General features: G+C 44.6%; 1 protein-coding gene across 4 annotated transcripts in view; it reads left to right on the top strand.

Annotated features, from left to right (window-relative positions):
- LOC147446974 (uncharacterized) overlaps positions 1-26714 on the top strand; it is a 50113-nt gene that overhangs the window by 12208 nt on the left and 11191 nt on the right. For 2 of the 4 annotated variants that reach the window (XM_086522890.1, XM_086522892.1), the window contains exons 2-5: positions 14856-16179; positions 16263-16368; positions 16448-16583; positions 17259-17408. In XM_086522890.1, coding sequence (XP_086379016.1) covers positions 14856-16179; positions 16263-16368; positions 16448-16583; positions 17259-17408 — 1716 coding nt within the window. The remainder of the gene's footprint in view (positions 1-14855; positions 16180-16262; positions 16369-16447; positions 16584-17258; positions 17409-26714) is intronic. The other 2 variants (XR_015189578.1, XM_086522891.1) reach the window with 2 other exon arrangements.

Genomic DNA, 26714 nt, shown 5'->3' with positions numbered 1-26714 from the left:
TAGGTCCAATCACTTAAAAGGTTGGGCGGCCTTTGTGAGGGTAGAAAATAACAAACATAAAAAATGGAAAGAGGCAGCGAGCATTGTAAGGTGCCGAAATGATGCAAAGCAAGAAAAAAGAGGGCGCCACCCTAATGCCGCCTTAAGGTATAGTCGCCCAAATTGCATGCGTGTGTGGGTGCGTAAGCATCACCCTAAGGTGTACCGCCTTAACACCCAAGCACCACCCGTGTGTAGCAACCATGCGAGTGCTGTAAGGTGCAACGGAATGAATGTTGTATTTTCTCAAGATTAGTGATCTTTATTGCTCAAGGTTCCTTTTAGTTCTTAGGGAAGAGCTTTCCGTCTTATGGAGAGTGCTATGATCACGAACAAAGTGAGTGGATATTGTGCGTGCAAGTGAATGAGACTGAGAGAAGGAGAGAGAAGAGATACGACACCCGAGAGGTTGTAAAACCCTCCTCCGAAGGCCCCACTCTCGTCGGCAAGAGTGGTCTACTTTGATTGCACAAAGGTGTACAATGCGAATGCAATGGACTGATGCAATGGGACTATGCCAATGACGACTTGGTGGTGACGACGACGACTTGGTGGCTAAAATCTGCGATCTTCTATATGCTGAATTCTTGGACTTGTTCGGGGCTGAAAATGGATTGTTTATTGCTGTCTTGAGACTGAAAGTAGATGGTCCTTGTCTGGGGTCATGCTGCAAATGAAAACGCTGATGTTGCTGGCTTGAGGGGCTGCGTTTTTATGGCTTTTATCACCTTCTGAAAACACTGCAACAATGCTGCAAATCTCTGATGATCTGCAATAATGGGCTGGCATTTTTTGGCTGAAAATGCTGAGGGCAAAAACGCTATGGCATGCTGATGTTGCAATCCCAAAACGCTGGCCTTTTAGGGCTGCCTGAAGGGAGACAAGCGCCAGAGAGAGATCTTGTTGGCGATGGCTGAATCTGTGAAGAAAACGCCAAGGAAGTGAGAGGTATGACGAGGCTAAGTACTGAGGGTGCTGCGGGGGGGGGGGGGGGTCTGCTGAGAAGTTGCCTGTTGAGCGGGAAGGTCCCGTTGCCTCTTCTGCCAGAAAGTGCTAACTTGGGTTTGCTTATATATTAACTTATCAAAATTACCCTACCTACTTTTGTTGGAAAGTCACTTAAAATAATAAGTGAAAATAACCAAAAATAGGAAAATAGGCTAAATGCACTGGAAAATTCCCCTAACTGATGCTAATGGATTCTAATGGGAATTCCGATGATCATGCTGTGTGCAACCGGAGGATATGCATCTATGCTAAGTGACTGGGCATGCACGGTCTACGAATAGACTCACAAAAGTGCCAGATCACTGTAAATCTAAACTAACTTGACTGACGGGAACCCTGCTATGGTGTAGCTTGTCCACGGACACATAGGGTTGGGATGTGTCACGTGACATCCCCTCCTTTTCAAAGTGAGGTACTGGTACCGAACTGTATGGCATCGAGGGAGATCGCCAACAGCATCCGGAATCCTGGAAGGGACTCTTCGCCGGCCCACTCTGATGTGTGGGTCGTGCGGTACTTGAACTTCATAAAGGTCTGCAATGCTTGCTTCTTTGGGCTGCGCCGAAAGCGACTCAAAGTCTTCTGTGGCTCCGTCCTTGCTTCAACTTCGTCTAGAGTCCTGCTTCTTTCGTCTTCAAGAATCTCGATGGCTGAAAACTCGTGAAACCATCTCCAACACAAAACCATGAACATACCCATTCCATGTAAAGTGAAGGAAAAAAATCTTGTCTTCTCTAAAGACTGTGTATGCAATGTAGATGAACATAGAGACGGAGTGACAAACCGTTCATCAAACACATGCAAACAATGTGCTCGGATCTTGTCTGTTGGATCGAAATCAATCAACTGTGGCAAATCACAATGGAAATGCCCATGCTTGGTGCTCATACTATCATGTGCTCTTTCGGAAACTGTGTCATGCCAAGGAAGAGACATGGAATGCGACTTTCTTACATACAAACTTTTCAGCTTTTCATGAACAATCCGCATACATTCGTGCTCATCCATGAGAGAAACGTGCTCAATATGCAATATGTCATGCCTAGGAAAAGGGATCACATAACGATGTTGACTAAAATACAGGAAACCTTCACGAATGAAACACTCGAACAATGCGTGCGTATCAATCATGCGAACACATAATACTTCCTGCGAGGGTTCTTTGGACCAAGGCTCGAGAGCCAAGATTGCTTCTTCTTGAATGATCAAATCGTCTTGTGGGGGTTCTTTGGACCTTGACTCGAAAGCCAAGATCGGTTCTTCGTGATTGATCGAATCTACAACGAGGTTAGCTTCGCTAGAAAAAGCATCCACTAACACATCATCCTTGTGAACAATCACATCATCTTCATGCAATTCACCATGCTTGTGAGAAATCACATCTTGAACATGCAAATCATCATGCTTGTCATTGTCATCCAAATCATTATGCAAATCATTGGCATCCATCATCATGCTTATCATTGTCATTCAAATCATCATGCAAATCATTATCATTCAATTCATCATGCTTCTCATCATCATGCAAATTCTGTGTATCATGCGATGGAGAAGAAGAGACTGAGAGAGTCCTTTTTTCCCGAATCTCTTGCATCGGTGCCTGCACTTGAGAAAAGAGTCGCAACATCTCTTGCAGTCGTGCTTTGTTCTCGCGATAAAATTCTGCTTGTCTTGCTTGGTTCTTTGCTTGTCTGCGTTCCATTTCTGCTTGTCTTTCTTTGAATTCATGATCCAATTTGGCTTGTCGTTCTTTGGCTTCCAAGCGTGCTTGCTCGCTCTCACGCGCTATGGCTGCCATTCTTTCTTGGTACTTACGCTCGATGGTTGCGATCCTTTCTTCGCTTTCTAACTTTCTGTCCATCATCCTCTTGTCGAAAGCCTCCATAGGAGTTAGTGCAATCCTTGTCGTAGATGGGGAAGGGTCGGAAAAACTTCCTGGTGGGGAAAATTCTTCTTCGCCTCTCTCATGCTCATCACCTGTATGCAAAGTATCCATTCCGCTTCGAGTGATGACCATGCTGAAGTCGTGGGTTCTTGTGGGTTCTTGGGGTCTTGGGTTCTTAAGTTCACGAGGAACTTGGGTTCTTGGGGTCCTTGGTTCTTGAGGTTCTTGAGTTCTTGAGGTTTTCTTTCGCTTGCAAATCGCGTTGGAGAAGGATCTTCTCTTCACCCGAGTTCTACTCTTTTCTGTGGGCGCACCCCAAGGTTGCTTTTCCCCACCTCACATCGATTGGCCGGTCGCTAAGTGCACGGTCCGCTCTCAATGAGTGAAAAGAGACACAAGGGGAGGCTGGACAAGCCCTTCTTTCTTGGGATTCCTGTCACTCTTCAACAAAACACGATGAATCGCCACGCTCAAGTAAACTTGGGTTCGTGCGACCGCAACAAGCAAAAAAATTTCTTGTGGTTCTTGTGGTTCTTTCCTTGAGTAATGCAGAACACTTCCAAATCTCTGATACCAATGTATGGTGCAGCGGAATGAATGTTGTATTTTCTCAAGATTAGTGATCTTTACTGCTCAAGGTTCCTTTTAGTTCTTAGGGAAAGAGAGAGCTTTCCGTCTTATGGAGAGTGCTATGATCACGAACAAAGTGAGTGGATATTGTGCGTGCAAGTGAATGAGACTGAGAGAAGGAGAGAGAAGAGATACGACATCCGAGAGGTTGTAAAACCCTCCTCCGAAGGCCCCACTCTCGTCGGCGAGAGTGGTCTACTTTGATTGCACGAAGGTGTACAATGCGAATGCAATGGACTGATGCAATGGGACTATGACGACGACGACGACGGTGAATGACGACGACGACTTGGTGGCTGAAATCTGCGATCTTCTATATGCTGAATTCTTGGACTTGTTCGGGGCTGAAAATGGATTGTTTATTGCTGTCTTGAGACTGAAAATAGATGGTCCTTGTCTGGGGTCATGCTGCAAATGAAAACGCTGATGTTGCTGGCTTGAGGGGCTGCGTTTTTATGGCCTTTATCACCTGCTGAAACGCTGCAACAATGCTGCAAATCTCTGATGATCTGCAAAAATGGGCTGGCGTTTTTTGGCTGAAAATGCTGAGGGCAAAAACGCTATGGCATGCTGATGTTGCAATCCCAAAACGCTGGCCTTTTAGGGCTGCCTGAAGGGAGACAAGCGCCAGAGAGAGATCTTGTCGGCGATGGCTGAATCTGTGAAGAAAATGCCAAGGAAGTGAGAGGTATGGCGAGGCTAAGTACTGAGGGGGGGGGGGGGTTGCTGAGAAGTTGCCTGTTGAGCGGGAAGCTCCTGCTGCCTCTTCTGCTAGAAAGTGCTAACTTGGGTTTGCTTATATATTAACTTATCAAAATTGCCCTACCTACTTTTGTTGGAAAGTCACTTAAAAATAATAAGTGAAAATAACAAAAAATAGGAAAATAGGCTAAATGCATTGGAAAATTCCCCTACCTGATGCTAATGGATTCTGATGGGAATTTCGATGATCATGCTGTGTGCAACCGGAGGATATGCATCTATGCTAAGTGACTAGGCATGCACGGTCTACGAATAGACTCACAAAAGTGCCAGATCATTGCAAATCTAAATTGACTTGACTGACAGGAACCCTGCTATGGTGTAGCTTGTCCACGGACACATAGGGTTGGGATGTGTCACGTGACAAGTGCCCACTCATGAGCACACGGGAAGGCGCCGTGCTCCAAGCGCCATAGTAACAGGGAATGGCCGTTTTCAGGTCTCCGTTCCCCGTTCCCATTCCAAGTTCCCGTTCCGAATCCCCGTTCCGTGTTTCAAACGTGAGTACTCGTAACAGGGAATGGCATTTTGTTCCGCGTTCCTGTTTCCCGTTCCCGTTCCGGTTTCCCGTTCCTGGTAACTATGCCAAACGCACACAAGCATCTTATGTGTACTAGCCATGGCACGTGGGTGCACGTGCATAAGAGCTCTCCAACCGATCGACCTCTACACATGTGCGGCATCGCCTCAGCCGATTATTTGTGCAAAAGAGCCTGAAGGATAATACCTCTCTCTTTCTTTCTCTGCAAAACGATACAATTGAAGCATATTCCTAAATCAAGGGCTCTCATCAAAGTGTGTCTACGGAGGTTTTGCCAAGTCCTCAGAGCGGTAGCTCTCAAGGACACCCTCAAGCACACTTAGCTTACGGAAAAACCTGAGTACACGAAGCATCCATGTGACTGCATCCAGCAATCAACATTCCACACACGAGAACCCACAAGAGACAAAAAAGAGAACTCGCAAAATTCCCACCATTGGCTATCATGTGCCCTCCTTGTCCTCTCTCGCTAGTAGCGTCCCATACTGCCCTACACGAGAGTTGGGAGGGCTTGTCAGGTTGGGCCATCAGGGCCCCATGAGCTCTAGTGGTTTTGTGCACGTCATCATGTCACGCATATGAGAACAAGGGGCTCCGATACCAACGCTTGTCCCTTGCCGGATCCATCCTACACACATGACATGACACAAGCCAAACTCACACCTAGACACACGTAGTGAGCGGACATCAGACTCACCTCCTAGCCATAGAGCCACTACGGGCTCACCCTCGAGCCTGGGAGCTGCAGCCAAACGGGCTAGCCTCTGCCACAAGAGCTGGTGTCACATATGACCAAGCCCACACCAATACGAGAGATTAAGTGTGGTGATGAGACAAGATGTCTCACAAATGAGACCTAAGTCCTATTTATAGGACTTCTTAGCCGCCCTTCTTAACCTCCCTTCAACTAAGGGTGCGTTCACACACGGTCGGTTCACACTGGCCAGACATAGCTGAGGCGCCCATCCTGATGTCTGGAGACGTAACAACATGGCGCTCAATAAGATGATGATGGTCAAGAACAAGTTTCCTATGCCTTGCATCGAGTACATTTTGAAGTGTCTCAATGGGGCGATAGTGTTTTCGAAAGTTGATTTGTAGAGTAGCTACCACTTGTTAAGAATTGCAAAGCGAGACATCTACCAGACTACCCTTAGAAACGAATGCGAACAGTACGAATTCTTTGTTATGCCATTTGGTATAACGGGTGCACCGGGTACGTTTAATCGTATGATGATGCGTATCTTCATTGACTTGGTCGGTAATTGTGTTTATTTTCTTGGATGATTCTCATTTTCTCCTCTTCTTGGAAGCAGCATGCTATTGATGTGGAGAAAGTTTTGCCCCGATTGAAGCTAACTGTCTTTACATTGCAGCAAAGAAGTCGGAATTCTTTCTGACTACTGTGTGCTATTTGAGCTACATCATCTCTCCCGAGCATTCGACTTGATCCCGTGAAGGTAAGTGAGGTAAGAGAGTGGCCTATGCTTGAGACATCATATCATATTTGCTCATTTTTGGATTTGTGTCAAGCATACAGTTCTCACATCAAGCGCTTTGCACATATTGCAGTACCATTGTTTAATTTGTTAAAGGGTGTCAAGACTCGCCATCAGTGCGGTCATGATCGATACCGCTAAGAGTGCTTTTGAAGCGCTCAAGGTATAAGTCACTGAGGCACCATGCCTCATCCTTGCCGCTTGGGTTGAGCCTTTTGAGGTTTGGATGGATACTAGTAACATTGCCATCGGCGTCGTGTTAAAGAGTAAAACAACCATCCAGTGGCATTTCTCTCTCGGAAGCTAAATAGTCCTGAGAAAAATTATTCTGTCTATGATAAGGAACTTCTCTTTGTCATTTATGCATTAAAGTATTGGAAGCTTTTCATTTATGGACGTGAGTTTGTCGTTCGCACAGATCACCAAGCACTTAAATGGCTATACCTTGCACTTTCCTTCAAGGGTGAATCTGGGTATACCCTGGATTCATCTAGGTATATCAATTTATGCCTAGTGCACATTGCAATGATAGGCAAGCACGATGGTGTAACAGACTTGGACACTCCAAGTCAAGAATCAATCACGACAACACCAAATAACCACTTCAAAACAATTCACACATCACAATAGATTTGCACTGGCCCGGCTTAGTTCCGTGCCTAGAGATATTGGCCCCAAAGATTGGCGCCCCTTTCGGTATTTCTTTATGTATTAAATCAATGTCAAAGTACAAGAGAGAGGTTAGGGTTTCGCTCTCAGACTCTGCGTCCAGATGCTCTACAAAGAGAGCCCTAAACCGCCAATTTTTTTGTTTACAAGGGATGCCCAAAAGCAGAGCCCCAAAAGCTTCTAAATCAAAAGCTAAAAATTCTCTCTCTCTCTCTCTCTCTCACACAAGAGAGTTTTCATAAAATAAAGCAGAATCTTTCTCTCTCTATCTCCCACACAACTTGCGTGGAGGAAAGCAAGAATATTGCGTCGCTCAAAAAACTGCAAATCAGTCCCGAAAAATCCGGAAATCCGTACTGCTTGCCATGTGGCATTTCAGTTGCCAAAATTAGAGTTTCCACCACATTTAGGGTTTCAGCCAGCAGTTAGGGTTAGGGTTTCTAAAAATTAGGGTTTTTGCAAATTAGGGTTTTTGCTCTCGGTAGCCACGTCATCACTTTGTGACATACCCCCCTCTTGAAAGCATTGTAATCGCCCTCGATTACGCCTGCAAAACAGACAGAGGCCATAAACCGTCTTAGCAGACACTGACTGTTAGTACCTACGTACTAGGAACACACATCTAGCACATGTACTCACTGGATGCACCCTCTCTGACTCTTACACAGTCCGAGATACCAGGCTCATCCGCTAGGACCTGACTCAGCTAGACACCAGGAGGACATGGATATAGCCAGCGCAGGTGCTGGGCACGAAGATGGCTTTCTACAGAGAGCATCTCCTCCAGCTTACGGTGGATGGTTTTGTGACGAGGCCAAGATACATGGACACCCACTTGTTTCATGGGATACAATGTGCTATTGGCCAGATATGCACATCTTCACACCAGCTGTGGATCGAGACTGGGAGATACAGCGGAGTACCAGCAGAGGCCAGGACATGCCCCCAGTGTGAGATCGAGCCTGAGACAGAGTTGCACTACACATGCCACTGCCCCGTCTACTACGAGATACGAGGCCGCTTCCATTGCTTGTTGAGAGAGGGCTTTGGACCATTCTCCAGAGTCATGCGGTACGAGGATCAGAGATGCTTGGGTTTGTTTTTGCTCGAGCTGCACAGACACAGAGAGAGTCTGATGAGAGGAGAGGCAGGCCAATCTCAGAGATAGATCACAGACTTCTTTAGAGCTGCCATTGCACACTCGGAGGAGTTACTACCACAACAAAGCTCGTTGCCTCACACCAGAGGCACATTGATCAACCGAGCGATTGAGCTGTGGAGATCCAGACGCCCACGACTGAGGAGGACTACACAGCATCGACGGAGCCTACATCAGAGGATTCGGATCACTTTGGCCCGACATGCACGACGCCCGGTCAGACTACTGACCATGGAGGAGATTGATTAGATCCTCCAGTGACCGATATTGGATCTCTTGTGATCTAGCTATCCTAGCTAGTTGCTTAGTTCACACCTAGCAGTTTAGGATTCCATAGTATCTTATTTTGTCATTCTATCATTTCATTTTTGTTATCTTGTTACTCGGACTTTGTATCAGATCCACCACATTGTAACCTTCTGGTCTCATAGGTCACTTTGGCCTTTTGAAGACGTTAATATAACATTTCATTTCTCTCTCTCTCTCTCTCTCTCTCTCTCTCTCTCTCTCTCTCTCTCTCGGAGCTGCTGAGAGACTCTCCCTCACTCTCTTTGCTCCGACAGAGAGAGCATGGTCTGCTGAAGTTCACTGCAACACAAATTTTGATAAAGTAAGTAAAAATATCATATGCAAAGTAATCAATTCTTTGATTCCTATGCAAAAGCAGTAAAATTCAGCAATTGGACCAATGGAAATTGCTGTTTTTAAGTAAAAAATCAGCAAATGTAAATGAAAATTTGATTTCCGTCGAAAAGTAGGTAAAAATCAACAACACATCACCTGCACACAAGCTTATGTGAAGAAAAACGCACAATTTCAGCGGTTAATTACTAAAAATTACACGAACTCAAGGTTCCCCGACTCGAACCGATCCGTAGGTGTGCACACGATCCATCCCGTAGCCAAGCAGGCTTTGATACCATGAAACAAACGCAGGGAGTGGATCTCCCGACTACACGGACCGCCACCTACAGACGCGTCGGACAAACCACCCGACCATAGCCACCATCCAGCAGCTCCCGTGTGCTGGGGTCAGCGTCCGAGGACGTAGGCGTGCACCTGTAAGACCGAGCATCCCATACCACCTGGCCTCACCTCCTCGAGGTGACCTCGCGCACTCCTAGCCTCGCGCGCTAACCACTTGCACTCTGCCAGTGGGGGTCGATAACTGCAAATGAGGCTTCGGCCTCCCTTTTATGATAATGGCCGGCCACACTGGCCGGGTTTACACTACGTCCACTTGGACACTGGACGTCCATCCTGATGGCGTCTGCGCTAGATCCCCTCTCTTAAGAGCGGGACATACAAGGCATCACAATGAGCGGAGTAACTTCCCTCTTGTGCATCCCACTGCACCAGATCTCCGGCCAAGCTGAATTCTGGGTTCCATTTGGAGTAGACTATGCTAAACCAAAAGCATCGAGGTAAAGTTTCACAATCTGAGGAGTATCTGCTAGGTCCTCCTCCTCCATCCACTTCGCATCCAATGCAGGATAGTTCTTGAACTTAACTAAGAACCGCCTTCGGACAACCGCCTTCGGACTTTACCTTTATTCTTCTTATCCTTATGTGCCAAAATCTGTTCAGGAACAAGGATCTCCTCGTTTTCTTCCACTTCGGTGTCACGTGACACATCCAACCCTATGTGTTTGTGGACAAGCTACACCAGGGTTCCCGTCAGTCCAATCGGTCTAGATTAGAAGTGATTTGGCACTTTTGTGAGTCTATTCGTAGACCGTGCATGCCCAGTCACTTAGTGTAGATGTATATCCTTTGGTTGCACACTGCATAAGCATAAGCATTTCCATCAAATTCCATCAGAGTCAGTTTGGGGATTTTTCCAGTGACTTTATCCTATTTTTCCCTATTTTTGACATTTTTCACTTATTTATTAAGTGACTTTTATTGGGAACTAAGTAGGGCAAATTGGGTAAGTTAATATCTAAGCAAACCCAAGTTAGCGCTCTTGGGCAGATGAGCAAGGAGCACAACAGGCCCCCAAGCAACAGGTACTCTCCCCCTCTCTCAACAAGATCCTCTCCAAGCCTTCCTTGGTGAGTCCACCCCCATCAGCCCCTAGCGTTTTTGCTATAGCCATCCTCCCTTCCACTTGGCATTTCCGCCAGCAGGCCATCGCCACAGACAAGCAGCCCTTGGCGTTTTTCCACCCCTTCAGCAGCCCCCACCCTTGGCGTTTTGGATCGCCAGCCAAGCTGCAGTTTTTCAGCGTTTTTCTCTCAGCGTTTTCAGCATTGAAAACGCAGCCAGACAGCGATTTACAGCCAGGACAGCAGCGAGTAAATTCAGCCTAAAACCCCTGCAGACCACAGCGTTTTTGGTACAGAATTCAGCCCTTAAAGCACAGCAACATCTGCGTTTTTCAGCCATATGAAAACAGCCCCAAAGTTTGCAGATTTCAGGCCCCAGTTCTCATAGATTTCAGCCTCTTAAGTCATCGCCGTCGTCGTCATCGGCATAGTCCCAGGTTACATCGGTCCATTGCATCGTCATTGTACCTCTTTGTGCAATCAATAAGTAGACCACTCTCACCGACGAGAGTGGGGCCTTCGGAGGAGGGTTTTACAACCTCTCGGGTGTCGTATCTCTCTTCTCTCTTCCTCTCAGTCTCATACACTTGCACGCACAATATCCACTCACTTTGTCGTTATCATAGCACTCTCCATAAAGACGGAAGGCTCCCCCTTCCATAAGAACTAAAAGGAACCTTGAGCAAATATAGATCACTAATCTTGAGAAAATACAACATTCATTCCGCTGCACCTTACATTCGGGTTGCTCATCAGGCTCCCCATCATCAGACACATCACCCTTAAAAGGTTTCAAGAGACTCACATGAAATGCACTGTGAATCCTCCAAGTATCTGGCAGTTTCAATCGGAAGGAGACATCATTTATCTTTTCAGTGATTTGGAAAGGTCCGTAGTATCGCATACCAAGATTTGGAAAAAGCCTCTCCTTTCCCTTTTTCTTTCTAAGGCGTGCCTTCTCAAGACATAAGAGCACCCAATCATCCTCCTTCAATTTCAAGTCGCGACAATGGTGATCCGCTGCCTTTTTCTATCGTTCTTGAGACTTCTGCAAAGTCTCGCGAACCTTGGCAAAATCCGTATCCAAATCTCGTGTATATTCATCCGCTTCAAAGACCTTATCTTTCGTGCTTAGGAAGGGTGGAACCTTCGCAACACCTTCAACAATCTCAAATGGTGCCTTCCCCCTCGAAGAGTGTATCGTGTTATTGTAGGCAAATTCCACCAAAGGTAAGTACTTTTCCAATTGAGTCTTCTGATATGAGATATAAGACTTCAATAAATCTAGAACCACTGAATTTGCAATCTCAGATTGCCCATCAGTTTGCGGGTGCAACAATGACGAGATCTGCAACCGCGTGCCAATGTTCTCCTAAATTGCCTTCCAAACAAACTCGTAATTCTGGGATCTCTTTCAGAGACAATTGTCTCAAGCATGCCATGTAATCTGAAGATCTGGGCCACAAACAATCTCGCTAAGTGATCCGGCTTGACTGTTTTCTTCACTGGAATGAAATGAGCCTGTTTGCTAAATTTATCAATAACAGTCTAGATACCATCGTGACTACTCTATGTTCTCGGGAGATCAAAAATGAAATCCATTGCAATACTTTCCCGGGGGTGGGTGGGTATGGGTAAAGGCTGGAACAATCCCTGTGCCTTATGCCTGTCAAACTTGACCTTCTGGCATACTAAGCAACTACGTACAAACTCTTCCACATTTTTTTTGAGTCTTGGCCAAAAGAAGTATCTCTCTACCCCTTTCATGGTGGTAGCAATGCCGCGGTGACCCGTAAAAGGTGGACAGTGGCATTCAGTCATAACCTTTTCCCTCAATGGCTGTGTAACACACAACATGGTTTTTCTCATCAAGTAGCCTTCCTGAATGGAGTATCTTGCTACTGTCTCCCCATCTCGTATCCGTGTGAAAATATCTACAAAATCTGTATCTGTGGCATACTGGTCGACCATGTCCTCGAAGCTCCTATGATGTATCGCGGAAATAGCTTTTCACATGCGTAAAGATTTCCACGTCACTATATGGCCGCTGGGTTTGACATTGTGATAAACGGGTGCCTGTAAGGTGCAGCGGAAGTAAATGTTGAACTTTGCTCAAGATGAGTGCTTCGAACTGTGCTCAAGGTTTCCTTTTACTTACGGAAGGGAGAGCCTTCCGTTCTTTTAGTGAGAGAGTGCAATAGAAACAAAGTGAATAGACACTGCACAAAGTGAATAGACACTATCAATGAAGGTGCATGAGTCTGAGAGATAGAGAGAGAAGAATATGACACCAGAATGTTGTCAAACCCTCCTCCGAAGGCCCCACTCTCTATGGTGTGAGCGGTCTACTTATGATTGCACAAATCTCTACAATGCTTTGGACTTGCTGACGATGTCGACGACGATGAGGACGATGACAAGACGGGCTGAAAACTGAAAATGCTAAGGGCTGAAATCTGCAAATCTTTATCTGCCGAATTCTGACTCTATGCCGGTGACGACGACGATGCGTTGAAAACGCAGATGTTGAAATCTGCGTCCAGGCTACTTTGCGGGATCTGGCCTTGTGGCGAGGATCTGCTGCGGGAAGGTGAGATCTGTGAGGTTCGGAGGTTCTTTTGCGGGTTCTAAATGCTGAAAACTGAAAATGCTGATGCTTGTGGGGATTCCGTCGCGAAGATCTGCAAAAACGTTGAAGTGTCTTGAAGATGCAAAAACACTAGGGCTGAAATGGTCTTGCTGTGGAGAATCTGCTAACGGTGGGGCTTCTGCTTTGTCTGATGTCGCTTGAAATCTGCAAGAGCAAAAACGCTGGTTGATATGGTCCTAGCTTTCTGCTGTGATGCAAAACGCTAGGGCATCTGGGGGTTCTACTGAGAAGTTGCCTGTTGAGCGAGTGCTCCTGCTGCCTCTTCTGCCAGAAAGTGCTAGCTTTGGTTTGCCTATATATTATCTTAGTCATTTTGCCCTACCAAGTTTACAACAAAAGTCACTTAAAAATAATAAGTGAAAAATGTCAAAAAATAGGTCTATGCACTGTAAAAATGCTCTTGATGGGTTTTGATGGAAATCTGATGATCATACTGTGTGCAACAAGAGGATATGCATCTAATCTAAGTGTCTGGACATGCACGGTCTGCAAACAGGCTCACAAAAGTGCCAGATCACTTCCTATTCTAGACTGACTTGATTGAACTGAACCCTGGTCATGCTGTAGCTTGTCCACGGACAGGGTTGGATGTGTCACGTGACATTGCCACATCATCATGCGGGTCAGGTTGAGTTCAACTCCGTCGTCGGCTAGATATTTAAGGTCTCTTGGGATAGTTTCCTACGACGTTAAAACTCTCTTCTTCTTCTTCTTCTTCTTGCTGACGGGTCAGGTTGCCACGTCATCACTTGTGACAATCTCTAAGAGAGGAATCGCACTACAGCAGGGAGAGATTTCTCGATTGCAAGGGCGGCCCCCAACGCTAGGGTATTAAGCCATGAGAGTACATTACAGGCGTATTCGAGAGATTTGGACAAGACATCAGCAGGCTAGACGAAAGGATAGAGTACTGAGCAGTTTTTTCACATCGTGCGGCTATTCTCCACGGGCTCTTCACCCCATATTCATACCGTATGGTTTTATACGGGAAAATACGATGTATTTCAAATTATATCATACAATTTGGATAAATACAGCGTGTTTTCTAAAAAACTCTTTAAAAGCATAAAAACTTGTGCAAATGTGACTTGGGACTATACCTAGGGCTGAGGTTAATGGGGCCTAACCAACTTATGAAAAATGGCCTAGGGAGTGGGCACAAAGACCAAACACTCAATGTACATGCTAAATTTAAAAAAAAGGTTGGACCGTATTTGTGTAAGTACGGCAGCACGAATGTATACTGTACGACTGTACGATATGGCATTTGTACGACGAACGGAAACCCCGAGATCCCATCATCATTGTTACACCACACATGGATGTACTACCCCCCCCACCCTCCATCTTAAATTGCTTGCTAGCATTTTATTTCTGTTCCTTTTATACTTTTTTAGGATGCTCAGTGGATAGCCCATGTACATTGATCTTCTCATACACCGACGTCGGCCTCGGGAAGATGTTTATACAGCTCTCTCTCTCTCTCTCTCTCTCTCTCTCTCTCTATGCTTGGCCTACAGTTGTGTTACTACCAAAATCAGTGTCTTCTGATGACAATACAGCCATTTTAATGGGTTTTGACTCCTGCGTTCAAGCCAACATTTGACATCTTACCAATGGTCTTAATGATTGTAATTTGAGTTCCATTCTTGAGCCCACATTTGGCATCTTTCAAGTGATCTTAACTCATTATAATTCTTCATAGTTCGCTTCACCTATTTTGTATCTTTTTGCAGTCGAGGAATATATATTTCTTTTCATTCTCTCTCTTAAGTATTGACTTCCTGAAAGAAAGGCATTTGTTGCGGGTAGCTAGGTATCAAATCAAGCAAGCGTCAGAAAAAATACAACAGCCCTTTGAGCAGTCAATCTGATTGATATGCTTCGACATGATATTGCCCCTTGGATTTTGTTCTTTTTATCAAGTGATTATACTTGTCGTAAATTTCAGCTTTCCTATTGCAGGAAAAGGAGATGGTAGATGAGCCTATTTCAGAGTATGCTGACCATCATCAGGACACAGATTTTCATGTTTGCTCTGATACGGCACTTGGCACTGATGAGAACTTTAGTTCCAAATGTACTGCCAGTCTGCTCGCAAATACAAGCGTGTACGACAGTATTCATGGAGACTTCTGGATGAATGACCCCTATTATCAAGCATTTGAGGCTGTAGGCTTTCAAGATGGAAGGCCAAATCCAGAAGATAAGCGCTTGAGAACTAATGAGTTTGCCAGTCAATATGGGAATATTTTAGACTCTAGGACTGTTCCTCAAACTACAGTTGCAGAAGCTGACAGTTTAATGTGTAGAAAGGCCCACAATTCTTTTCAGGAGCCAGTGGGTGTACCTGAAAGGAACCAACATCTCAATGTTGACCATCAAAGGACCTTTTATGATCAGATCAATACTGGTGAAAATGGGTTTAGGAAAGTTGAAAGTGCTGAGAGGCCATTGGCCAAGTTTGGCTCTTTGGACGAAATTGAGGTGCATGTTTTGGAAAACAGGTTTAGTTCTGGTAATGCAGTTGAGCAGGTTGGCCAAGTAGTTGAACAAGTCGCAGATTCCATCATAGAGCAAGTGGCCAGTGCAGTAGATCAGGTGGAAAAGTTGCCGCAAGTTGCAGAAGAAGTAGTCCTGAAAGTGGTGGATCAAGTTACTGAGGTTCTACCTGATCCTGTCGTAGAACAAGTTGGCCAGGTTGCAGAACAAGTCACACAAACGGCAGAGCAGGTTGTAGAGCACCTCACAAGTCAAGTTGTTGAACCCATCAGTACGACTGCCTCCCAAATTGCAAACTTTTTGTCTAGTGATGAAGAGGACGAGGAAAGTGATGATGAGTTTGAAGCTTATACATCATTAGATATCCCAGAATTTAAAGGTCGTCAGGGTCTTAACAATTTTACAATCTTGCAAGATGAGCATGGGTTTCTTGCATTTATCTATGATTTTTACATATTCATGTTGAAGAGGTCCGTGTTTGAGTTCTGTTTGGGAATGTTTGCTGCACCGGTACTCCTCAGCATGGTCTTTACACTCTTATATCTCCCCCAGTTCAATGGACTTGCCTTGGATGAGACTGTCCTAGAGTTTTTTAAAAACTCCAATCAGAACTCCCTTGAAGGATTGCAGATGTCTTGGCAAACGGTCTTTCAAGTGTTCATGTTCAGTGTTTCCCTTTCAACAGGCTTGCAACCAGAGTTAGCTCCGTTGTCACCCTACACCTTGGTGGTTGCAAATCTAAATGCACTCATTGCACAGCTTATCTTTGTGTTTCTCAGTGGTGCAGGTACTTAGAATAAGCTTGCTCTTAACCTTCTTGTTTACAAACTCTAGCTACAACGCGCCACACTGCTCACTTCAAGCTCTCAGTTTTTGCAAGGTTATCTCAACCTTCACAACCTGTCAAGTGCTCAACAGTTGCTCTCATCTGCCCAGCTCCTAGTAACAGACGGCTTAGGAGAGAAGCTTGCTACAAGTAGGGATTTTTTTTGTCATCAAAAGGGTATCTTACACAGATTGGTAATACGCTTAGCTTTCTGGTTATTGTGCTGCAGGGCTCTGCTGACAAGGTATGTTCTAGCTGGCCCTCAACCATGTGAGTTGGTAGATGTGAAGGTGGATCTTACTTATCTCTACAACACTGTGACAAGATCTGGAACGTATTTTCGGACATCACAATCTCTGAAACTGGTAATTAGATGGACCCTCTGCATTCTCTTTTTAACAAGATCTGCTCCATGCCTCCAGGTCCCTTATTGAGTATATAACTTGCGCTTCCCTTTGGGTGAATTTGTGCTATATAGGTATATACATTAGTATGCATCACATATTGTGTGTGTATATAATATACAATAATATAATATATGTTGAAGAAAGCGAAGCAGAGTGGACACTATGAATGCCAGTTTTGTGACAGGACACTTTGTGTCTTGAAAAAGTAGCAGTTTCTAAAGATTTCTCTTCATTGATACTGTGTGCATCAACTTTGTCCTTTCAAGACCGTGATAAAGGAGTCATGTGGATGCCATGTTTTTTTGTAGTGGCCGTGTTTTGTGCACCACTTGAATAAGTGTTTTGAATGCTTGGAGTGCTGAAGATATACCCAATTTTTGCATTTTCAAGACTGGGCCTCATGTGTAGCTGTTTTTGCTGCCTTCTAATTGTCTTCCAGTCAGTGTCAGTGAACACCTCGGTGAACACTCGGTTCTTGATTTGCCATGGCTTTCTTACTTCAAAGGACACCACGAAAGAGAGTCTTTTTTGTAGCGCCTTGTTACTGCTTGTTTGTATGTCCTCTGGTTTTTGTGATGAAGTGTGTTAAAACTGAAAATTCCCTTCTTGAATACTAATGCAAAACTTTGATAGATGTATCGCGGTGTTGCACAGGTTAGGCCAGAGATAGCATTTCTTGATCATGGCATGGTAGTAAGGCATGTTATAGATGAAACCAGCCCTTTGTATCAACGGACTCGAGGAATGCTTGAAAAGGAGGATGCAGTATTTTCATTAAGTGTGGTAAGTAGATTTGATTTTTAAATTTTTAAAGCTGTGTGACTGCAAGGGCTCGTATCTCATGCCTTTTAAGTCTTGTTTGTTTTGTTTGATGCAAGTTCTGTGTCTAGTACAGAATGGTGAATGTTCGTTTATTAACATGACTTAGAATTACTCCTTAGAATGGCGACCGCTATGTTAAGAATGTCTTCCTCTCTGTTTACACATCCACACTAATACCTGCAGGTTAAACTGCTTCCTGAGCTTGCTCTAGACATGCCATCCCCATCGCCATCAATGGCAATCGATTTCGGAATTTTTAAGGTTTAGAGGGTTCTTTCGGTGGACAGGTTGTGCTACTAAGGTCATTCTTAAGCACTACAAAATGGCACATCTCTGTGTGTAGGAATCGCCATTATGCTTGTGCTGGCATGATCTGGGGCTTCAGGCCCTATTTACATGGAATGGGAAAGGGTGCAGGAATTGATATGGACACACCGAGAGTGGGGGCGGCCAAAGGTGTTGAATGGGAATGGGGTAAGAAAACAGTTGAATGTACAACTTGCTCCTCTATGTTAAAAACAATCATCCAATGAACTAGAAGCCTAACATTATTATGTGAGAGAAATAAAAGTAAACAAAAACTCCTTATCTGAGATGAAATAAGAAGAATCCCACATTAATGAATGTAATCCAAAAGTCCGTAAACTGGTATTAAGTTATGAGAATTGAATCTTGTTCGTGTTTGTGCTAAGCCTTCTGCCCTTTTTTGTGCTCGTCCTGTATCTTCAGTGATGAGTTTTTGCTGCTCATTAATGTCTATAGTTTTACTAAGGTAGGGTACTGTGCATTTTCTACATGTGTGTGACAGGGGGTGTGTGCTTGTATGTGTACAGCTGCTAGGAGAGTGTGAGTGTGTAGTGGATTCGCGCGCTAGTGCACGGAGAGCAAGAGAGGAGAGAGAGGACACAGCATGTAGGTGGAGCTTGTGCAGCAACGAGACTTGTACGTCCTTATTCTTGATTGTATTAAAATAAGATCAAAATGGTTACTATTATGGGTTAGTATGTGACCGGACACGGCTATCGGGCACAATGGCCCTTTAATCCCAACAATCTCCCTCTTAAAGGATTTTGTGCCGTTAAGCAAGCTATGGACATATGTATAAGGTATGTAGAGTCTGTATCTCTACCCAATGCCCATAAGCATGCGACAATGTGCAAACTTCTCAAAGGGTAGACCTTTGGTTAGTAGATGAGTTGGGTTATCATTTGTGTGAATTTTGAAAAGCTCTATGCGCTTGTCCTCGAGTACCTCACAAATCAAGTAATACTTCATATGAATGTGTTGTCTTTGAAACATTGGATTCCGTGCTAGTTGGATAGCACTGTGACTATCGCAATGCAAAATTGTAACATCTGCATTGATGCCTAGATCTCCCACTAGATGAGTAAGCCATATAGCTTCTTTACTGCCATCTAATGGTGCAACATAGTTTGCTTCCGTAGTAGATTGATATGGACAAACTTGCAGAGAAGATCGCCTTGAAACTGCACCACCAATGAATGTAAAGAGATACCCGTCTAGACCTTCTGTTGTCCACATTCCGTGCATGATTTGCATCCACGTAGCCAACTACACGGACATCTTTACTTCCAAATCAAACGCACAACTCTTTTGTACCATTCAAGGATCTCATCACAGTCTTCACTGCCTCCCAATGCTTCTTGCTAGGAGTCTTCATAAATCTTCTCACAACTCCCATTGCAATGCAATGTCTAGATGAGTCCCAATCATGACGTACATCAAAGAACCAACTGTAGATGCATAAGGACTCTTGGCCATCTCAACCTTTTCCTCATCAGATTTGGGGCAATCCTCTCGGCTCAGTTTCATTTATGCAGGCAATGGTAGATGGTAGCTTCCCCCCTCCATATTGAAACGCTTCGGAACACGGAAAATGTACACTTTCTGTGACAAGCAAACAATCCTCTTTCACCTATTTCGCATAATGTGCACGCCAAGAATATGGTTTGGTTCACCCAATCCTTCATGTCAATTTGTCAAAGTTCTCATGTAACTTCAACTTCAATGTATCTACCTCAAAACAACTCTTTCCAGCGATGAGCATATCATCCATGCATAGGATCAAAATCAAAAGGCTACCATTTGTAGCTTTTTTCATGTAGAGGCAATGATTAATTTCGCTCCGCCTATACCTTTGGCTATTGCATGTAAATGTCCTCATGAAGGTTACCATATAACATATAAGGACACTGTCTGAACATCCATTTTGACCAAATGCGTCAGCAAGTATTGCCCGCAAGGTAGTTATCTTGACAACTAAAAAATCTTGTCGAAGTCTATGCCATACTTTTGATTGAAACCTTTGACATGGTTTTTCCGCTTTGTACCTATCGATCTAAAATTACCTCAATCGGTCTCTCAGTTGACTTGGCTTTGCGGCAAAGTAATAAAATGTTCCTCTTGTCATTCCGGAGCTAATGACACGAACACATTTCAAGGTCCAAATAGAGTAACTCCCTAAATTTCAGGGATCACTTCCATTGCATTCCCTCTGGTCTTCTGACCATCTTTCAACATTGTGACCGCATCAAAACATGCAATGTGGCACATATACAGTGACTTCAAGTAGGTGTCCACTCACAGGAGTGCACTTTCATGTCCGGTCAGACATTCTATCCTGCACCTTTTCTAGTGGCCAAGCATACGGTCCTGATCCAGTGTCAATCTACTTCTTTAGTGCCAATTCTCAGGCTCAGATAACCATTAGTTGTAACAGACTTGGACACTCCAAGTCAAGAATCAACCGCGACAGCACCAAATAACCACTTCAAAACAATTCACAGATCACAATAGATTTGCACTGGCCCGGCGGAGTTCCGTGCCTAGAGATATTGGCCCCAAAGACTGGCGCCCCTTTCAGTATTTCTTTTTATATTAATCAATCATCAAAGTACAAGAGAGCGGTTAGGGTTTCACTCTCAGACTCTGCGTCCAGATGCCCTGAGAAGTGAGGCCCTCACCACTAATTTAAAGGTTACAAGGGATGCCCAAAAGCAGAGCCCCAAAAGCTTTTAAAATCAAAAGCATCAGTTCTCTCTCTCTCTTAGAGAGTCTTTTCTCTTTTTTTTATAAAAAAAAAAGCAAAAGCAAAATTCGCGTCGCTCATCATTTTCCATTAAAAAAAAAATAAAAAAAATCCGCCTCCGCGATTTCTGGAATTTAGGGTTTTTGGCAAAAATTAGGGTTTGCAAGAATTTTAGGGTTTCTGGCAGAAATTAGGGTTTCTGCTGTCCGCCACGTCATCACTTTGTGACATACCCCCCTCTTGAAAGCATTGTAATCGACCGCGATTACGCCTGCAAAACCGACAAAAGCCATAAACCGTCTTAGCAGACACTGACTGTTAGTACCTACGTACTAGGAACGCACATCTAGCACATGTACAAAATCGATAGTCACATCACACGACATCACAGGACATCACCAGACATCACAGGACATCACATGACATTCAACATTCATTCGGATCTTAGACCATGATTTATCGGCAATGTAGCTAGCAATCACATCTAGGTCCAATCGGGACCTCATCGATGTCCGATTGACTAACCCCTATTGCAACCATGTCTATTCGAGATCAATCAGACCAAAATGCTGCAGTCATTTCGGCTATCAGTTCCTGCACTCACAAGAAGTCAAGAACAAATCAGTATCATAATCAGGAATTCCATTTCATAAAGTCATCCAACAGAATACTGTCAGCTCTCAGTATCCCTGAAGCTCAAAGAGACATCACTGACTTTAGTATCAAAATCGAGGCATCTGTTGACAAAGGAGCGGAGTAACTCCCTTCTTGTGCATCCCACTGCACCAGATCTTCGGCCAAGCTGAGTTTCTGGGTTCCGTTTGGAGTAGAGTATGCTAAACCAAAATATCGAGGTAAAGTTTCACAATCCGAGGAGTATCTGCTAGGTCCTCCTCCTCCATCCACTTCGCATCAAATGCAGGAAAGTTCTTGAACTTAACCAAGAACCGCCTTCGGACTTTACCTTTCTTCGTATCATTATGTGCCAAAATTTGTTCAGGAACAAGGATCTCCTCGTTTTCTTCCACTTTGGGTTGCTCATCAGGCTCCCCATCATCAGGCACATCACCCTTAACAGGTTTCAAGAGACTCACATGCAATGCATTGTGAATCCTCCAAGTATCTGGCAGTTTCAATCGGAAGGAGACATCATTTATCTTGTCAGTAATCTGGAAAGGTCCGTAGTATCACATACTAAGCTTTGGAAAAAGCCTCTCCTTTCCCTTTTTCTTTCTTAGGCGTGCCTTCTCAAAAGTAAGAGCACCCAATCATCCTCCTTCAGTTTCCAGTCGCTACGATGGCGATCCGCTGCCTTTTTCTGTCGTTCTTGAGACTTCTGCAAAGTCTCGCGAACCTTGGCAAAAGCCGTATCCAAGTCTCGCGAATATTCATCCGCTTCAAATTTCTAATCTTTCGTGCTCAGGAAGGATGGAACCTTCGCAACAGTTTCAACAATCTCACATGGCGTCTTCCCCGTCGAAGAGTGTATCGTGTTATTGTAGGCAAATTCCACCAAAGGTAAGTTCTTTTCCCATTGAGTCTTCTGATGCGAGATACAAGACTTCAATAAATCTAAAATCACTGAATTGGCAATCTCAGATTGCCCGTCAGTCTGCAAGTGGAACGATGACGAGAACTGCAACCACGTGCCAATGTTCTCCCAAATTGCCTTCCAAAACAAACTCATAAATCTGGGGTCTCTATCGGAGACAATCGTCTCAGGCGTGCCATGTAATCGGAAAATCATCGTGATCATTCTGTATTCTCGGGAGATAAAAAAAAATGAAATCCATTTCAATATTTTCCCAGGGGCGGGTGGGTATGGGTAAAGGCTGTAACAATCCCTGTGCCTTATGCCTGTCAAACTTGACCTTCTGGCATACCAAGCAACTGCGCACAAACTCTTCCACATCCTTCTTCAGTCTCCGCCAAAAGAAATCTCTCTCTACCCCTTTCATGGTGGTAGCAATGCCGCGGTGACCCGTAAAAGGTGGACAGTGGCAATCAGTCATAACCTTTTCCCTCAACGGCTGTGTAACGCACAACATAGTCTTTTTCATCAAGTAGCCTTCCCGAAGGGAGTATCCCGCTATTGTCTCCCCATCTCGTATCCGTGTGAAATTATCTGCAAAATCTGTATCTGTGGCATACTGATCGACCATATCCTCGAAGCTCCTATGATGTATCGCGGAAATAGCCAGAACCAACGGTTTTCGAGACAAAGCATCTGCCACCACATTCTTCTGTCCCCGCACATGGACAATCTGGAAGTGGAACTGTGACAAGATGTTCACCCACCTCATCTGCTTTTCCGAAAGCTGCTTCTGTGACAAGAAGTAGTGCAAACTCTGATGGTCTTTAAAGACAGTAAAATCCGCTCCGAGTAGGTAATGCCGCCACTGAGTAAGAGCGTGGATAACCGCCAAAAGCTCTTTCCCATAGATCTGTGCTATCATCTTCGGCCTAGAGAACAAACGGCTCTCGTAAGCTATGATATGGCCTTCTTGCATCAAGACCGCACCCAGACTACGACCACAAGCATCACAAAATACTTCAAATGACTTTTGCAAGTCCGGCAAAGTCAAATCTGGTCCTGTAGTGAATTTCTCTTTCAATGTCCGAAAGGCAGTCACCTCTGTGGGTCCCCACGAAAAAGGTACTCCTTTTTGTGTCAAGGTATGCAAAGGGAAAGCAACCTCTGCAAACTTTCGTATGAACCGCGTGTAGTACGAACACAGTCCCAAGAAGCTTCTAACTTCATGGACATTCCTCAAATTGGGCCAATCACGGATAGTCTCTATCTTGGCCGGGTCCATTTGCACTCCTGTTGTTGACACAATGCGTCCCAAAAAATGTATCTCTGGTAGGAAAAATTCACTTTTCGTAGCATTAATCAATAATGTGTGATCTCGTAATGCCTGAAAGACTTGAAGCAGATGATCTCTGTGTTCTGCCTCATTCTTGGAGAAAACAATGATGTCGTCAAAGAAAGTGCCAGCAAATAGCCTGTACTCTTGAAAAATCCTATCCATCATCCGGTTAAATGTCGCAGGAGCATTGGTTAAGCCAAAAGGCATCACCAAAAACTCAAATAACCCAAAAGTCGTCCGAAAAGCTGTCTTGTAGACATCTCCTGGCGCTATCCTGATCTGATGATATCCACTCTTCAAGTCAATCCTGCTAAAGCACGAGGATCCCTGTAACCTGTCGAGTATATCATCGATCCTAGGAATCGGAAATCTGTTCTTGATGGTGATTTTGTTGAGAGTGCTATAATCAATGCACATTCTCCAAGATCTGTCTTTCTTCAAAACCAACAACACTGGAGAGCAATACGGTGAAGTACTAGGCTGGACAAGACCCTTTTCCAAGAGGTCTTTCACTGAGTTCATAATTTTTTCATTCTGTACTCGGCTCACACGATAAGGTGGCCGATTCGGTGGCGTGCTTCCAGATATCAGATCAATGGTATGATCTTCAGGCCCTCTCAAAAGCAATCGGCATGAGCGTGGAGAAAAAAAATCTTGGCGTTCTTTTCTTCAGGTCAAAACATATTCAACCTTTATCCATCGTTCAGTTCTCCCAAAAGAATGAGTAAGAAAACTGAAGTTCATCAAGTACAATCTCTAAGCCCTTCATTTATCAAAGTCACTTTCTCGGCCCGGTAGTCAACCACGGCATAGTTCTTGTGGTACCAAGGGATCCCGAGTAGAACGTCACTCGCGTGCCCTGAACACCCCTGTCATTGCAAACGAAGTTTGCCAATGCTCGGTGTAATGGCAACATCCCATCCGGGTGCTAGTCGAACTACCTCCACCTGCGGCGTCAGTCTGTCGGGCGTAGTTCCAAATCGAGCCGCCAATTCCAAGTGAAAAGAAGTTGGCCTTGGCTCCTTCAAAAGAGCTTCCTGATCCTTCACTTTGCCCCAAAAAAAGCGGCAAAGTTTGTACTTTCATTCATTAGATTCGGTGCAAGTCCCACGCCATGTGGTACCAGTTCTGCTTTTCTATCTGCCTTTTCTGCCACATTCCTCAGCTGCTCTCGAACTCTCAGACCTGTCGTCGTCTTTATCATTCTGTTCTTTCTGTGCCTTATCAGGGCACTTTGCGGAAATATGTCCATGTTCCCCGCATCCAAAGCACTTCCCCTCTCTGATGAAGCGAGCTCTCTCCTCAGGAGTAAGCTTGGGTCGTGCATCCTTTTTTTTTCTCTGGGTTGCTCTTTTTCATTCTTCTTTCATTCCCAGAAGTCTGTTCGGCTCGTTGTGTCATGGCCTCATCTGTGGGGTAGGTCAGACTGCCAGAGTGAATGGCAAAGCCCCGCTTCGCATGACTCATCAACTCCTGAATAGAAGCTGACTTTTGTTCCAAGCAGTGATCTCGGATCTCTGTAGGTAGACCCAAGGTAAACCGTCAATCTGTTCTCTGAGATCTTCTTGAATGAAGAGGCGGGTAGAAAAGAGTTCTAGAATCTTTCACAATAAGCATTGATTGTATCTTTCTTGGTCATCCGAAGATGGTTCCAAGCAGCTCGTACATCTCGTTCATATTCTTGTGTCAACCAAGAAGAAATAAAAAGCTTCTTAAATTTCAGCCATTTAACTGGCGCACTCTTGTTAAAAGAAGCGTGGACCACCAAGTACGAGCATTCCCCTTAAGGTAATAGGTAGCTCTCTGAATCTTGGAGTGCTCTGAATAGCGTCCTTCCGCGAAAGCGATGTCAAACTGCTGAATAAAAGACAAAGCCTTCGAAGCATCTAAGTATCCTGAAAAGTATCAAACTTGATCGAGTGGCCACCTTCCTTAAACTCTCGGACTTTCTTGCTTTTTTCTTCGAGAAAGTCATACTGGTTGGCTTTGTAAAAATTCTTCTTGTTCTCATAAAACTTACCGTCATCGGAATCTGAGCTGTCTGTAGACAAGTCCTCAGAAGAACTATCAGTCTCTGGGCGAGATGTAGCCTTCTTCTTGACCTTTCCGAAGCTTTGTTTCTTGCTTCGCTTTTTACCTTTTCTGTCTTCTTCGCTCGAATCTGAAGAGCTAGAAGAACTGTCAGAAGAAGAAGAAGAAGAACTCGGTACTCCTTCAAATCGAACACGCTTCTTCCGTTTCTTTGCCTTGTCAAATGTCAACCAACGACCCAAATATCCCGGGAAGTCAGTGCCTTTCTTCTGCTTTTTGCCGTGCTTTTTGTCTTTCTTTTGCACGTCGAAAAGCTGAGCAATCCGTGCATCAACCACGTTCTCCAGTTCCTTCTCCGTATATTTTCTTGGAGGCAAAAGGTTTCTTGAGAGTGGGTTTCGGGAGTGGTGTTGTGGTTCTCTGCCACTCCATGTGTACCTCTTCCAAAGAGGTCTGGTTCATATATTTTGCGATTTTTGGATCCTTGGCAAAATTGAGCATCATCTTTGTTGCATCGCCAATCAATTGACGACGCTCCATCTCTGTTTGCTCCGCCTGAGTAGGCCGAGGCGGACCATACTCTCTGTTTGAATCTTTGTTGTGATCCCAGCCCGCATCTCCAGATGCAGAGGGAGTCGACTGATCATTGCCTGAAGCCATAGGTGCCGTGGAAAAGAAATTCGGGGATCGGATTTCCCGTAGAAGAGAAATCGACCGTGCTCTGATACCACTGTAACAGACTTGGACACTCCAAGTCAAGAATCAACCGCGACAGCACCAAATAACCACTTCAAAACAATTCACAGATCACAATAGATTTGCACTGGCCCGGCGGAGTTCCGTGCCTAGAGATATTGGCCCCAAAGACTGGCGCCCCTTTCGGTATTTCTTTTTATATTACTCAATCATCAAAGTACAAGAGAGCGGTTAGGGTTTCACTCTCAGACTCTGCGTCCAGATGCCCTAAGAAGTGAGGCCCTCACCACTGATTTAAAGGTTACAAGGGATGCCCAAAAGCAGAGCCCCAAAAGCTTTTAAAATCAAAAGCATCAGTTCTCTCTCTCTCTTAGAGAGTCTTTTCTCTTTTTTTTATTAAAAAAAAAGCAAAAGCAAAATTCGCGTCGCTCATCATTTTCCAAATTAAAAAAAAATATAAAAAAAATCCGCCTCCGCGATTTCCGGAATTTTGGGTTTTTGGCAAAAATTAGGATTTGCAGGAATTTTAGGGTTTCTGGCAGGAATTAGGGTTTCTGCTGTCCGCCACGTCATCACTTTGTGACATTAGTCCAATGTCCCAATGGCCGTCTTCACTGGCCA

The sequence above is a fragment of the Adiantum capillus-veneris genome, chromosome 11 (genome assembly GCF_014529385.1).
Source record: "Adiantum capillus-veneris isolate H3 chromosome 11, ASM1452938v2, whole genome shotgun sequence".
NCBI lineage: Eukaryota > Viridiplantae > Streptophyta > Polypodiopsida > Polypodiales > Pteridaceae > Adiantum > Adiantum capillus-veneris.
Note: the sequence above shows the minus strand (reverse complement) of the source record. Positions and strands in the feature narration are given on the sequence as shown.